The sequence below is a fragment of the Anabas testudineus genome, chromosome 16, assembly GCF_900324465.2.
Source record: "Anabas testudineus chromosome 16, fAnaTes1.2, whole genome shotgun sequence".
In the NCBI taxonomy this organism is placed as follows: Eukaryota; Metazoa; Chordata; class Actinopteri; order Anabantiformes; family Anabantidae; genus Anabas; species Anabas testudineus.
The window spans coordinates 21,596,873-21,611,014 of NC_046625.1; the positions used below are offsets into that span (position 1 = coordinate 21,596,873).

At 39.7% G+C, this 14,142-nt stretch overlaps 1 protein-coding gene across 1 annotated transcript; it reads left to right on the forward strand.

The window, feature by feature from the left end:
- Window positions 1-1,038: 1,038 nt before the first annotated feature.
- On the forward strand, window positions 1,039-14,142 carry mc5ra (melanocortin 5a receptor). Its single transcript, XM_026372063.1, has 5 exons — window positions 1,039-1,160; window positions 10,445-10,668; window positions 10,892-10,998; window positions 11,780-11,968; window positions 12,822-14,142. Exons 2-5 carry the CDS (start codon window positions 10,450-10,452, stop codon window positions 13,390-13,392), a joined length of 1,086 nt encoding a protein of 361 aa, XP_026227848.1. The 5' UTR covers window positions 1,039-1,160; window positions 10,445-10,449; the 3' UTR covers window positions 13,393-14,142.

Below are 14,142 nucleotides of genomic sequence, written 5' to 3' on the forward strand. Positions count from 1 at the left end.
GGTTTGTTGACTCTCCAACAAGCCGGCAGAGAAAAATCGACATGCCTCTCGTGCAATTAGAACTCCAAATTGCTCCAGTAGTTCGCAGGCACTTGGGAGGTCTGGATGGTGATGGCACTCACATCCCTTCAATCTAATTGCCACTCAAGATGCTCAAACTGTTTAATGTAGCCTCCCATAAGATTTTCTTAAATCCTTCGTTCATCTGAGATAATGACATTGTAGGAACTTGAGGAGGGAAAATGCACACAAAAACCCCATTTGTGCATATTACCTGCCTCTTACGTCACTGGTGGGTTCTAATCCAAAGCCCAGCAGAGACGTTCACTGTGCACTGGCCCTGCCCCATCTGCTGCTATTACACTGCAGACGAGGGTCAAGCTACAGTCTTTAGTTTACTCAGTACACCCTGTAACAGTGAGGTGTTTTGTGAGAGTGGATGTGATCCCCTTAGCCTTTGCTTCTTGCAAGCCACCATCCAATTCTTTAATACCACAGTGTGGCGTCTTCAAGGAGTATTTCTGTTGAAGGAAATAAGGCTGCATATGCTGACCCCAAGCTGTGAAAGTAATGTTTTAGAAAATTCTGAAGCTCTGGGGAGTACAGAGGGTGCAGGGACTGCGTTCAGCCAGAAGAAATTACATTTGCACTGTGTCAAACGGATCATTCTGGTTGGCATCCACAGGGGAAATACTAAATATTTCCTAGAAACCATGATAGTCACGTACAAAGTGATAAGCAAAGAGCAGTAACGTCCAAGGAAATGAAGAAAAGCAGGAATAAAGGATGATTTATTGGGCTTGTGAATCAACTCAGTGCTCCACATTAATACGCACAGAACTGTTTGATCTATAGCTGCTGCTTCCTTTCATCCACTGTGAGGGACATGGCTAAAACTGCTGGCAGGAGCTGCATGTAGTGTCTGTCAGATATGACGGGGGAGTTCCTCACTCTCTCCCTGTCCCCCCCCCCCACCTCTGTCTCTCTCTCTCTCTCTCTCTCTCTCTCTCTCTCTCTCTCTCTCTCACACACACACAGCTCAGCATCTCCACTCTCTCACGATGATGCACACATCCACCGGTCTGATCCTCCTCAGAGGCACCATCCAGTCCATCTGAGCCTCTTGTGAGAAGGATTTTGAGTCACAGCTTCTGCGAGAGGTGAGTCATTCTTTATTTCGGTCTCCGCACTCGTGATGAATTTTTAGCACCGCCACATCTTTGCAGTTTTATACATGTATTTTGATCGAAAAAAAACACAAAAAAAAAACAGTATTTACAGATTTATTGCTATTATATAGGCTGATGAAAGACCACAAGTGTGCCTCTACCTGTTTTAGAGTGACACCAACAGACTTTTATGTTTGTCTTGGTACGGTGATGGAAACTTCTCGTTTGTCTGTGATTTGAAGTACATACTTAGGATTGACATTTTTTCAGGGATTTCCATGACTGTGTGTGTTGCAGCTGCGTGGTATTTTATCTGATATTTAGATGATATTTCCTACTTTTATTGAGGACATCTTGATGACCCCAATAAAGTAGAAAGATGAACTGTTGAACCAATCACCGCATGTATCATGCAATTATGAGTGTGTTTTGATCCATACTCTGCCCATGAGGATTGTCTTTATTAACCTCTGCCTTTAAGTGTGCAGCATGCATTGAACTTGAGCATGCATACTTTTATCTTATTTGCTTTCAATATATTCCTCTTCCAGAAACTTTACAGCTCTGGTGTGTGTTGCAAAATAAGGTCGCCATTTCAGTATACACTAATTCTATTTGATGTGACTGTGCTTGGTGGTGATTTCATAGCTTTTACTTTTTTAAAACAAAGCCACAATCAAGACAGAATCTCCCTTTACGCTCCCTATCATGGAGAGGAGCAGAGGACCAGATGCTGCAGTCTCGTGGCATCCTCCCAGATGTGGATTTGCTTCAAATATAGAGTAACTACATTACTGCATTTCTCTAAAATAACAAATCACACACTGAGTTCACAGCCAAGAAATAAAGTGGACTTAATAATGTAACTGAGATGACGAAGTGACTCATTAGCATTAAGAAAATAATAGATGCCACCCACATCATGCAGGAAATATTGTGCTTTTTCAGTCTAATTGATGCTGCGATAATTTAGTCTGGAGACAAAAATCAGTTTTTCCCAAAGATTAGTCATCACAGTAGCTGTGGAGCAAAAGTGAGCAGCACAGTGTGAGACAAGGAGCTGTCTCTTTACTGACTGACCCAAATCTCTCTTGATAAACACGGCTCACCACCACACAATCATGTGAGGTTTATTATTTCGTTTTTTAGGGTTATGCCACTTTCATTTTTTTCTCTGAGGAAGACATGTACGACAAGTCACTTTATTAAAGCTCAAGTAAACAGTGACTCAACAGCCTCAGCTGGCTTGAACAGAACGTAATTGGAAAACGGCTGCAGTGGTGCAGACACACAGATAGGAATTCAATGTAATTCAATTAAATACTATTTGTAAAGAGCCAATTCACAACTGAAGTCATCTCAAGGCACTTTACAGTGTAAGGTTTAAGATTGTACAAAAATATAAAACCGAAAAATCCCACTTGAGCAAGCTTTAGTCAACAGTGGAGAGGAAAAACTCCCTTTAGAGGAAGAAACCTCCAGCAGGACCAGGCTCAGGGTGGGCGGCCATCTGCCTCGACCGGTTGGGGTGAGTGGAAAGAGGCTCCTAGCCTGGGGATACAAGCAGATGAGAGGAGAGGAGCTTACTGTATCAGTGGAGGTCCCCCAGCAGAGTAATGTATAGCAGCATAAATAAGAGATGGTTCAGAGTCACTTGATCCATCTCTAAGTATAAGATTTATAAAAAAGGAAAGTTTTAAGTCTAGTCTTAAATGTGGAATAAAAGCTGGTCCCACAGGAGAGGAGCTTGATAGCTAAAGGCTCTGCCTCCCATTCTACATCTGGAAACTCTAGGAACCACAAGTGCTTTTCTATGTGAGGATTTTAAATTCTAGTCTGGATTTAGTCTGTAGCCAATAATGAGAAGCTAACGTAGGAGAAATATGATCTCTCTTACTAATTCCATTCAGAACTCTGGCTGCAGCATTTTGGATTAACTGGAGGCTTTTTAAGGAGTTATTGGGACAAACTATTAATAATGAATTACAATAATCCAGTCTGGAAGTAACAAATGCATGGACTAGTTTTTCAGCATCACTTTGGGACAGGGTGCTGCTAATTTTGACAATGTTTCTCAGGTGAAATCAGGCAGTTCTAGAGACACAGAACCCTGTGGAACTCCGTAGCTAACTTTGCTGTGCATGGAAGACTCATCATTAACATGCAGATACTGGAATTTATCTAATAGTTGAGGTTTTAACCAGCCTAGTCCTGTTCCTTTAACTCCAATGACATGTTCCAGTCTGTGTAATAAGATGTTGTGATCTATAGTGTTGAAAGCAGCACTAAGATCTAACGAGATGAGTATAGAGAGAAGTCTATTGTCTGATGCTAGAAGATTGTTAGTGACCTTTACCAGTGCTGTTTTTGTAATATGATGTACTTTAAATTCTCACTGGAAATCTTTATACAGGTTATTCCTGCGCAGATAGTCACAAAATTGCTTTGAAACTACTTTTTCAAGGATTTTAGAGATAAAGGGCAGATTGGATATATGTGAGGACAAGATGAAGGCTGTGATTAAAACAGTGAGTGGGTTTATTTACATTTTGAGTGACTACATGAGTGATAAAGTCACCCACTATAATTACTTTATCTGCACTAAGAACTAAATCAGATAGAAAGTCTGAGAATTCAGTTAAAATCTCAGAGTAAGGGACATAAGGACGGTACACAATAACAACCAGTGACGGGTTTTTGACTTTTCCAATTTGGACCAGAGAGGCTAAGAGTGAGGCTCTCAAATGAATTCAAACTATGTTCTGGTCTGGAGTTGATTAATAAGCTCGAGTGGAAGATTGCTGCTACTCCTCCAGCACAACCTGTGCTGGAAATCAGTTCTCAGTGTGATTCTCTCGTAGCAGTGGATGATAAGATGAGATATGATGGTACAAACTGAGAAATCTACCCAAGAGTTTGGATACTAGCAAGAGCAAGATAACTCTTCCACCTGTATCTCTGGGTATATTGAATCATTCCATGTTGATGACATGACATGACACATGACATCAGCATTTACATTTATGGAATTTTTGTAACTATAATATGTCCCATATTAAATTTAGTGGATAACTAAAAACTAGAGTAACCATCTGGTAATGTATAAATTATTTCATGACAGTTTTCAAGAACTATTTTACTTTCAGTGTTTGGATATAACTACATAAATAATATCTAATGAATACTATGCACTTCATATCTTTAAACAGCACTATGTGCAGCAGCCTGTCTCAGTATTTTAGTTTGTCTAAAACAATCATGGCCATCATACTACCACTACATAGAAATGTTTCATTTTCTGTTTGAGACTGATTCTGTGTCACTAGAACACTGCAAAGTCAAGATAAAAAATAGGCTGGTATAAGGATTTCCCCGTGGAATACTGTTATCTCTCAACTTAATTTAAATAATTTCCAAGTCATTCTGTTGGTAGCAACCACCTATGTTTCATCAGTATTACACCGACTGAGGCAACACGCCAAAAAAAAGGCTTGATCATGACTTGAATAGTGATGATTTTGTCATTTTTGGGTACATCTGCTGAAAAACCCATTAAATGCCATGTTTGTGATAATGTATCCATGGCAACCAATGAAAAAGGTTTTGTTATGCTGTCGTCATTGTCTCATCACAGGACAGACTGCAGACTGAAATCTATCCATCTATAAATGTTGTAAGGAGTCCCAAAACTCACAAAATGTGTTTAAACGGAATTCATTTGTTTAATTTAATGAATAAAACATAACTGGAATACAATAATAAATTGGATGGTAATACAAAGATACAGCTTTGGCTTTCCTCCATCCTCTAACCTCCAATCAAGCACAAAAAGCATCGAATTCGTGTTAATAATGGAGAAAGGAGAAGTTACTATGTGAAGCTATCACCTAATACCTGATACCAAATGATAAGATGAAAAGTAGAAAACTAGAATTTACTTGTAAAATACTGATTAGTCCTGCTACTCACATTGTTGACAGCAGATACTAGTAGACACTGTAACCAGTGCAGAGATGTGAACTTCATTTTTCTTTAGCCTCTCTGGATCTCCTGTGGTTACAACCCTGGGAAAATGAGTTGTGTGGGAAATATGAAATAAGCCAAATGTACAAGAACAAAATAAATAAGGTCTTAATTATCCTTATCAATTTTATTTTTTTTTTATTTATTTATAATATAGGAAAAAAACATTGATGTATTCAGTCATGTTTTAATCAGTTACTATTCTCCTACCTATATTGTGACTTTCAGGGCTCCAGATTATTACATCTTTACCTCAAGATATAACATATTGAGAAGAAGCATTTAGAACATGGAAGAGTATATATGGAGCTGTGATTGTGATTTGGCCGCTTACACTTACAACACTGAGTTACCACATCTACTTACAACTTATCATTGCCTGTCTGGTTAATAGAATAGAATAGAATAATTTAACAGTGCTTCATAGCAAGCCATTTGCTTATGTCATTTTCCTCTACCAGTTTGAAGCACTGCGTTGTCTCACAAGCTGTTTTGCTGGTGTGATTAATATTTCCGTTTGATCAGAGTTAATTATATTTGCTGCAAATCCATAATGCATAATTGATGTTCTGCTCTCTAAACGGAAAATGTAGAAACATCTCAAAGAACATAAAATAGGAGACGACCATTCTTCCTTGTTTTTATTTTGATTTTATTTCCCAGACAATTATTGAAATAACCTTCAAACCCCAAAATATGTTCAGAATTTTAATAAGTGTTAGTGTATTTTCTTTGAGTCGTTCCATTCACAAGAATATACAGTCTGCATGTGTGGGCTGCGACAGTGTTTATATAAGCTTTTCAATTTGGTCTCGCGTTTCAACAGAAACTACTGTCCACATGTTTCCTTTTCGAAACACAGTGGGTCGTGCGCATTCATGGTGGGATTTTGTGGTCACATGCTCATTAGCTATCAGCAAAGAAGCTTCAAGATTTCTCTCCTGATGCCGTGACTGAGGCGGTGTGGGCCTAGATTTGTGTTTTATGACAGTAGCACAGGATCCAGCAGGGAGGGGTCAGAAACAGGAAAAACAGGGAGAGACAAACCGTGAGAAAAGGATCAGAGCAGCTGAATTCCTAGGAAAGATGTGATTATGGCAGGAGGTGTACACACAAGTACAGAAATATCACTATACATTGTGAACAAGGTGGTGACTAACACTGGAACACAATGTTAGGCACATGATAGTGCATGACTGAGAGCATAACATACACAGGATAATGGCTAAGTCTTCACATCATAGTAAATACACATGATGTGCTGCTCACGCTCCCCATCTCTAAATAGCACATGATAAACATGAGTCAGATCAGAGCGGTATGAAACACGTCTGCATGTAAACACATCACAACAGGAGTACAGAAGGTTACAACCTGCATATGAATCAAACATAGACGCACTTCCATAGCGTCTTTGTTTTTTAATTAGGAGGAAGGCTGCTGCAGGATCTTTCCTCACTAATGACTCACTCTGGACGATGCTGTTAACTCCTCAATAAAAACAAAAATGCTCTTACATAAATTAATATTTTCAGGTTTCCATTAAAACTAAGAGTCTTTTCTTATGCAACAAACTACGACATTTGTGGGGAAAAAAAAAAAACCTTTCAGAAAACATGACAATGTAGCTCATCAAGGATCCTTGATGTTGAAAGACAATTTTAGGACATGCAAATGTTTCAGCGATTTTCCAGTGTGCCCTATTAAGTCATAAGTGTGGAATGTTTTCAAATGTTTCTGGAGGGTTTTCTCAGAATTATACTAAATTATAAGCCCAGCAGTTCATTTGGGAAAAAGTGATCTCAGATAGATAGACAGATAGTCCTTGTTTATGTTCTTTAAGCTGTAAAAACCCTCAGTAAGGGTTACCATAGTTAAAATTTAAATGACTTGGTTCTTGGTTTGTAGCTGTTTATGCTATACCTTGCATATGTAGTATCATAACGTCATGGATGAATTATAAAACAATAGGCAGCAGGGGCCCAAAAGACAAATGACTGCTCTTGGTGAGTTTGCATTTCTTTTTTATGAGATTTTAATTTTACTAGTTTCAACTCTGTTTCCATAAAAAGATCAATACAGTTGGGTTAGAGTTTCCACCTTTTAATGTCTGATGCATTTCACTCCAACTGTATCAGATGTAAAGTTAGTTAAAGGACCTATTCTGGACAAGAATGACTCCAAGGTTCCTCACTACTAGAGTACTAGAGGCCAAAGCAATGCCACAGTATATGGCATACCATGCTCAAATGAGGTATCACTCTTTGTCAACCTGGCTAAATGTGCTGAAACAAACCTGTGGTTGTTTTTCTTTTCCTCTATTAATGATGAATAAAATGTAGCTCTAGCATTACTTAAGGCTTGAAAATTATTTTAGGAAACTATCTTTCCATATATATATATATATATATATATATATATATATATATATATATATATATATATATATATATATATAATGATATCATAATAACATGAATTATGTTTTCAGTCTTGAATAATACACTAAATATATAAACTTTACCAAAGTTGTAGAGCTGGAAGATGAAGTGGATAACAGCTGAAAACAAATCACAATATGCAGGTAACAGGACTTGTGGTTAGGTTTAGGCAAGAAATGCGCTGTTTACAGTTGATTGTGGTTCGGCTGGATAATTATTAGATCATACCTCACGATACACAGACAACGATCTTTCCCAAGTGCTGTGAGTGACTACAAATAAATCATGAACAGCTCAACAGTTCTACAGTATATTTTAGTTAATGAGAGCGCATTTTGCAGCAAGACTGAATATTTTGGAGACAATAAATTAAATACAGCACATTATCAATGAACATTTGTTGAAACATGCAAATGAACAAATCTTGAACAGAAATGTTAAATATTCTGTTTTGCAGCTTACAACACATTAATTAAAACATTTCCTCTTTATTTAATGAAAAACATAGTCAGGCATCAGTGTTTTTCATTTTCATTTTTCATGCCAAATTATATCATCCTATATACATTTTCTGTTCTTTGCCTGAAATATGAAATGCACCTTTTCCTGTCAGAGCTTGTGGGCTGGATGGATGGTCAATATTGATCTTTGCTGCTATGACGCAGCATCATAAATACACAACATCAACATGTTGGGTATTAAATGTTGGTATATTTTCAGCAATAACAGCACAGTGATTCTGTTAACAGTCTCTGTAGCATATAATACTGGTATTCATAGATGATGAAACATGAGAAAATAAAACTGTTACTATGCACTAAAAAGATAAAGGAAAACATTGTTAGTAAAACATACCATACAAAGCAAACAGTTAAAATTAACTTCCATAGCCACTCAAATTAAGATGTAATGATACTGATGTAACTGCTTTTGAAAATCCTCAATCTGTCAATGAATGTTTCCTTCTTTCATTCACTCACAAAAGCACTGAAAAGTCTTATTCTATACTTCCTACAGTTGTGACAGCAGTAAAATGGAATTACACAAACATAACTGCTTTGGTTTTTTCAACAAAGGTTAATTACTGTAGCGGCTCAGCTCTAATGCCACTTTGTGGTGGGGTTTGTCTAATGGCATTCAGCTGAATGAGACAGACTGCAGTTCAAACAGGGGCTGTGGTCGGCCTAATGCAGGGTTAAGTTCATCACTGCATTTTATGTGGTGTGAATGGTGCTTCCCATTTAGTATTTACACTATTTTTAATCTGCTTTTGTCAGTAGTGCCTCACACACCACATGACTCTGGGGAACTTCTGAAGAAGGATTACCAGAATTTCTGTTACCTCTGTGCCTATTATGAAGCACAGTACCTCTGATAGTGTCATTTGACATCACCAGAGGGTCTGTTAGTCTGGTCATGAGTTAAGTTATAAAACAGCGCAGGTTCTTGCCTGCAGGAAGAGTTAACGCTACACAGATCTGATCTGACCTCATCACATCTTATCCGCCGAGGGCAGGATCTCAACAGGCTTCTTTTGTGTCTCACTCACTTGCCGGAGGAGCGTCATAATTCATTTCTTTCATAACCAAACTGGAATGTTCAAAACAAACTTCAACACCACTGCGTTTGGTCAGCTGACACTAAATTTATCTCACTGGCACACCAAAGCACAAACTCAGACAAGGCGTCTTTTGATTCTTGTGATAATTTCATAAAGGGATTTCAGCAGAAACTCCCCATGTTTCCACTTATCATAAAAAAAACCCATATGACCTCATCCAGAATAACACTAGAACTCATTTTAGCAGACTCTTTTGTATCTATCAAGTTAAGCGTGTAACACAAGCTGAGAGGTAGCTGAAAAGAATAGTAAATATGTAGCTACAGTCAGTGGCTGCTTAGTTTAGCGTAACATCAGACTGATAACAGAGGGAAGCTGTGACGCTGGTTCTTTCCAGAGGTAGCACAGTCCACCATCTCTGGGGGCTCCCTAATCAACACATTATGTGAACAAGTTATGTGCTGTGAGGGATTAGCAGGCAGCCTGCAGACAATCTAGAAAGATATGAAATCATTTAGCACAACACACTGTAAAAGCATAATGTGTTGATTTTACATTTGCATCTTTGTAAGGATTAAACTACAAGACACGTTAATTAGTGAGCTTGAAGTGCTCAAAGACTAATTGTTTCCCCTGATTCCTGTCTTTGTGTGAATAAGCTGCTCAGCAGCTAGTGAACACCTGAGAACAATTCATTTGAAGTAAACTTCGCCCCTGGAAATGTTTTTATTTTTGATACAACTTCATGACATGATGACATGAAATCGTTAATGCAGCAAATGACAAAAAGAACACGATGGCGTGAAGAAGGTCACGTATTGTGATGAACCTATCAGCTGAATCTGCAGCTCCACTCAGTGTGTTGTTGTTTTCTGCTGCAGGAGGCTTAGTTCTCTGTGCTAAAACCCTAAAACCCCACAAATCCGCTACCTAGTTACTTTCTGGCTGGTGAACAAAGTGAAGGATTAAGCTACTAAAAAGTACAGTCGTGGTTTTGCACAAATCTAGCGTTTCACAAACCGCTCTAGATTTTGGAGATTTCTTTCTGTGGTATAAAATCATACGCATGTTATAGGTTTTAAAACTTTCATTGGCACATACAGTATGTACACATACATACATATCAGTGCTCAACGTTGATCACAAGTTGTGGGCCTCTGCTTGAAATTGAATTATGTCATGACCGTAATGTAATGTATGTAATGTCAAAATATGACATCATCTCACGTTGGCATCTGTCCTCCCTGCAGCCTGCATGAATAATGTCATCCACAACACAACAGCAGTGATCTGGACCAGAACCAGAGCAGGGATGAATTCTTCTGATGAGACCTCCTACCATGAGGAGGTGCTGCTGGCGAACTCCACCTGGGGTTACTCCTACTATCACCAAAACTACACCCTGTCCCCTGTCCCAGACAAGGCCGGCACCTCCAAACCTGCAGCATGCGAGCAGGTTCACATCGCTGTGGAGGTCTGTAATATGTGCGGGGGTAAAAAACTGTTGTTTGTTTTTAAATTGTTCTGTGCAGTATCACGTTATCTCTTCATCTTATTGTCTCGTAACCTTTCTGATTCCGGCTCACTGGGGAATGCCCGCCCTCACACCTTCACACTACTGCGCTCCTTTTTGAGCCGCTCTTCTCTGTCTGTGTATACTCTTCATTGTTGTGTTGTATTTTCCTTCTGTTGCTCAGGTCTTTCTGATCCTGGGTATTATCTCCCTGCTGGAGAACATCCTGGTCATCACAGCTATAGTGAAGAACAAGAACCTCCACTCACCCATGTACTTCTTTGTCTGCAGGTAAATGGTTGTTACCTTACAAACTATCAAAGTGTCTGAGGCTCTACCAAAACATTTCCACATGTAGTGAAGTACCATTTCGGCTTTGGCCTGTCTGGTTCCTCTTTCTTACATGGCAACTCTGCCGAGTCGGCCAGCACCCCACAGTCACCTTTGCTCTTTTGTGGACACTATTTCACGAAGTGCCAGCGAGGACGTGTGAGGCATCTGTTCCTCCAATTAGATACTCTAGACACTTGTTGATGTTATTTTATTGGCCAAACAAGGAGGTGAGGCCAAACATTTGAATGGTAGTATAATATTTACCTGACACATGAGGTTGGAGGTGAACATTGTTATTCTGGAACCTCTCACTTCTCTGCTCCTGGCTGTGAGGATTACACATGCAAAATAAATAATAATTTAAAAATAACTAAGTGCAGTGACGAGTGAGAATTAGGAGAAATGTCACTTGTTTCTTCACATGCAGTGAGTCTACTAAGTTAATAAGTTATGTTAGCATTGTTATTAAGAGCATGTTCCCATGAAGCTGTTAGCATTGATCACAAAGCACCTAACCCTCACAGAGTAGCTCTAGACTTTTTTCTTTTTTGTCTCTTTGTTAAGGTTGTGAATGTGTCACCCTTAAATCATTTTGCTAAAAGATTGAAACATAAATCATTCACTACTTATGTGAACTTGATATAGTACCACTGACTCCCTGTTGGTCTTTGCAAATTTGGACCATTATGTGTATTTGTGATCAGAGTTTGACTTGCAGTAACTTGTGTGGTTGTTGCAGTCTGGCAGTAGCAGACATGCTGGTGAGTGTGTCCAACGCCTGGGAGACCATCATCATTTACCTTCTGAGCAACAGACAGCTGGTGGTGGAGGACCACTTCATCCGGCAAATGGACAATGTGTTTGACTCCATGATCTGCATCTCGGTCGTTGCGTCAATGTGCAGCCTACTGGCCATTGCTGTAGACAGGTAATGATGGAGAGAGGTGTGTGTGAATATGTTCATATGTATTTCTCCACCACAGCCTCCAGTCCAACCTCATTCCAGTCACTGAATAAGTTTTTGGTACCAGTATGTGCATCCTCCTGCCTTATGCTGCCTTTTCATCAAACTGCAGCATAAAACAGTTCACTTGCTACTGTGGTTTGGTAACATATTTGTGGCATCTTCCTGCTCATGTCTAGTGACCTAAGCCGCCTAAAGAGAAAAAGATAACTCTGCCCTTTTTTATAATGTACATGTTGTGAAGTGACCGGTCGAACTTATTGTCTGCAATACCTAGATATGCACACCTAGATATTTGTAGACTGGAACTGCCGCACCAGAAACTACTTGTGGTAAAGAACACTGAACTAGGGTTTGACCTTCAGTGTGCCACAGCTACATAGTCTTAGTGTAGTAGTTTTATACATCAAGTAGATTTTATGGGATGGACCGCAGATCCTATCAGGAACAGAAACAACCAGGGCATCAATAATTTAAATTACAATCTTTTATTGTGTCTCTGTGAGTTACATTGAAAACATATAAATAGCACATATTGTATGGTGTGCAGGACCTCAAAACTTTCTTTGAAACTTTCTACAAAATTATTACGGCCTTGCAGGAAGTAACCCTATATCTGCAGTGAGTGGAAAGGTACTGCCAGTACCCAAAAATAACTTATAAAAAGCAAATCAAAAAGCAGTGTACAGAGGGATGCACTTCTACTTTTGTTGGAAAATCAAAGGTCACTGCACTTATTGCTCTCAGCAATTCTTGTAAAGGTTGGAAAAATCATGGGTTACCTAAGATATCAACATACTGCATGTATTATCTGCAGGTACGTCACTATCTTCTATGCGTTGAGGTACCACAACATCATGACAGTGAGGCGAGCCGGCTGCATCATCGGGGGAATCTGGACATTCTGTACAGGCTGCGGTATCGTCTTCATCATCTACTCGGACACCACCCCTGTCATCATCTGTCTGGTCTCCATGTTCTTCGCCATGCTCCTCATCATGGCCTCCCTCTACAGCCACATGTTCATGCTGGCACGCTCCCACGTGAAGCGCATCGCCGCCCTGCCCGGCTACAACTCCATCCACCAGCGGGCCAGCATGAAGGGGGCGATCACGCTGACCATCCTGCTGGGGATCTTCGTCGTCTGCTGGGCTCCCTTCTTCCTCCACCTGATCCTGATGATCTCCTGTCCGCGGAACCTCTACTGCGTGTGCTTCATGTCCCACTTCAACATGTACCTCATCCTCATCATGTGCAACTCTGTGATCGACCCGCTCATCTATGCCTTCAGGAGTCAGGAGATGAGGAAGACTTTTAAGGAGATCATCTGCTGTTACAGCCTGAGAAACGCCTGCAGCAACATCTGTGCTCTGACGGGTAAGTACTGAGAGACTGAGGCGACCAACGACAAGATGAATAGGACAGACTGTCTGCATCTAACACTGGAGTGTAACTATGGGAAATTCTCTCAGAATGTACTGGGAACTCGTTCATTGCACCTTTCAGCCTCTACAGAGTATTGTCAAAACAGGAATGTAACTCCCATGTAGACAGCGTGGCTATCTTATTAGGTACATTATTCAAACACCCAGGTAGGACCATTTGAAAATGTATCACACACACATTAGTTGTGGTTCTATTTCCATGGATGGATTATGAAAAAATGTGGCCCTAGGTACAGACAAGTGAAAGGACCCTCAACCCTGCTATAGCCTGAGGGACCCCCAGACTGAAGGAGTCTCACAATGACCACAAATGAGGACCTCACGTTGTGTGTGTGTGTGTGTGTCATCATTTTGTCTATTCCTGGTCACAATTTGTGGTTATTATGTGTGTATTTGTGTGTGTAAGATTGTTTTAGTCTCTTTCTAGTCACGTTGCATCTTTTAACTGGGCTCTATGACTTTCAAACCACAAAGGGGACACTCACATTATGTAGGAATACAAAGGCTGCAGCCGAGGGGCTCCCTCGGAGGCCCATTTTCATAATCCACCCATGTCTGTTTCTCTCTGCTTTGAGAATCTTATAGGTTTGCTGCTACAATCAGTAAACCTTCAATGGTGAGTTCAACAATTTTTAACTTCCTTCTTATGATTTTAGTTTGGAGAGAACAATTATATGAATGGCTAAAATATTT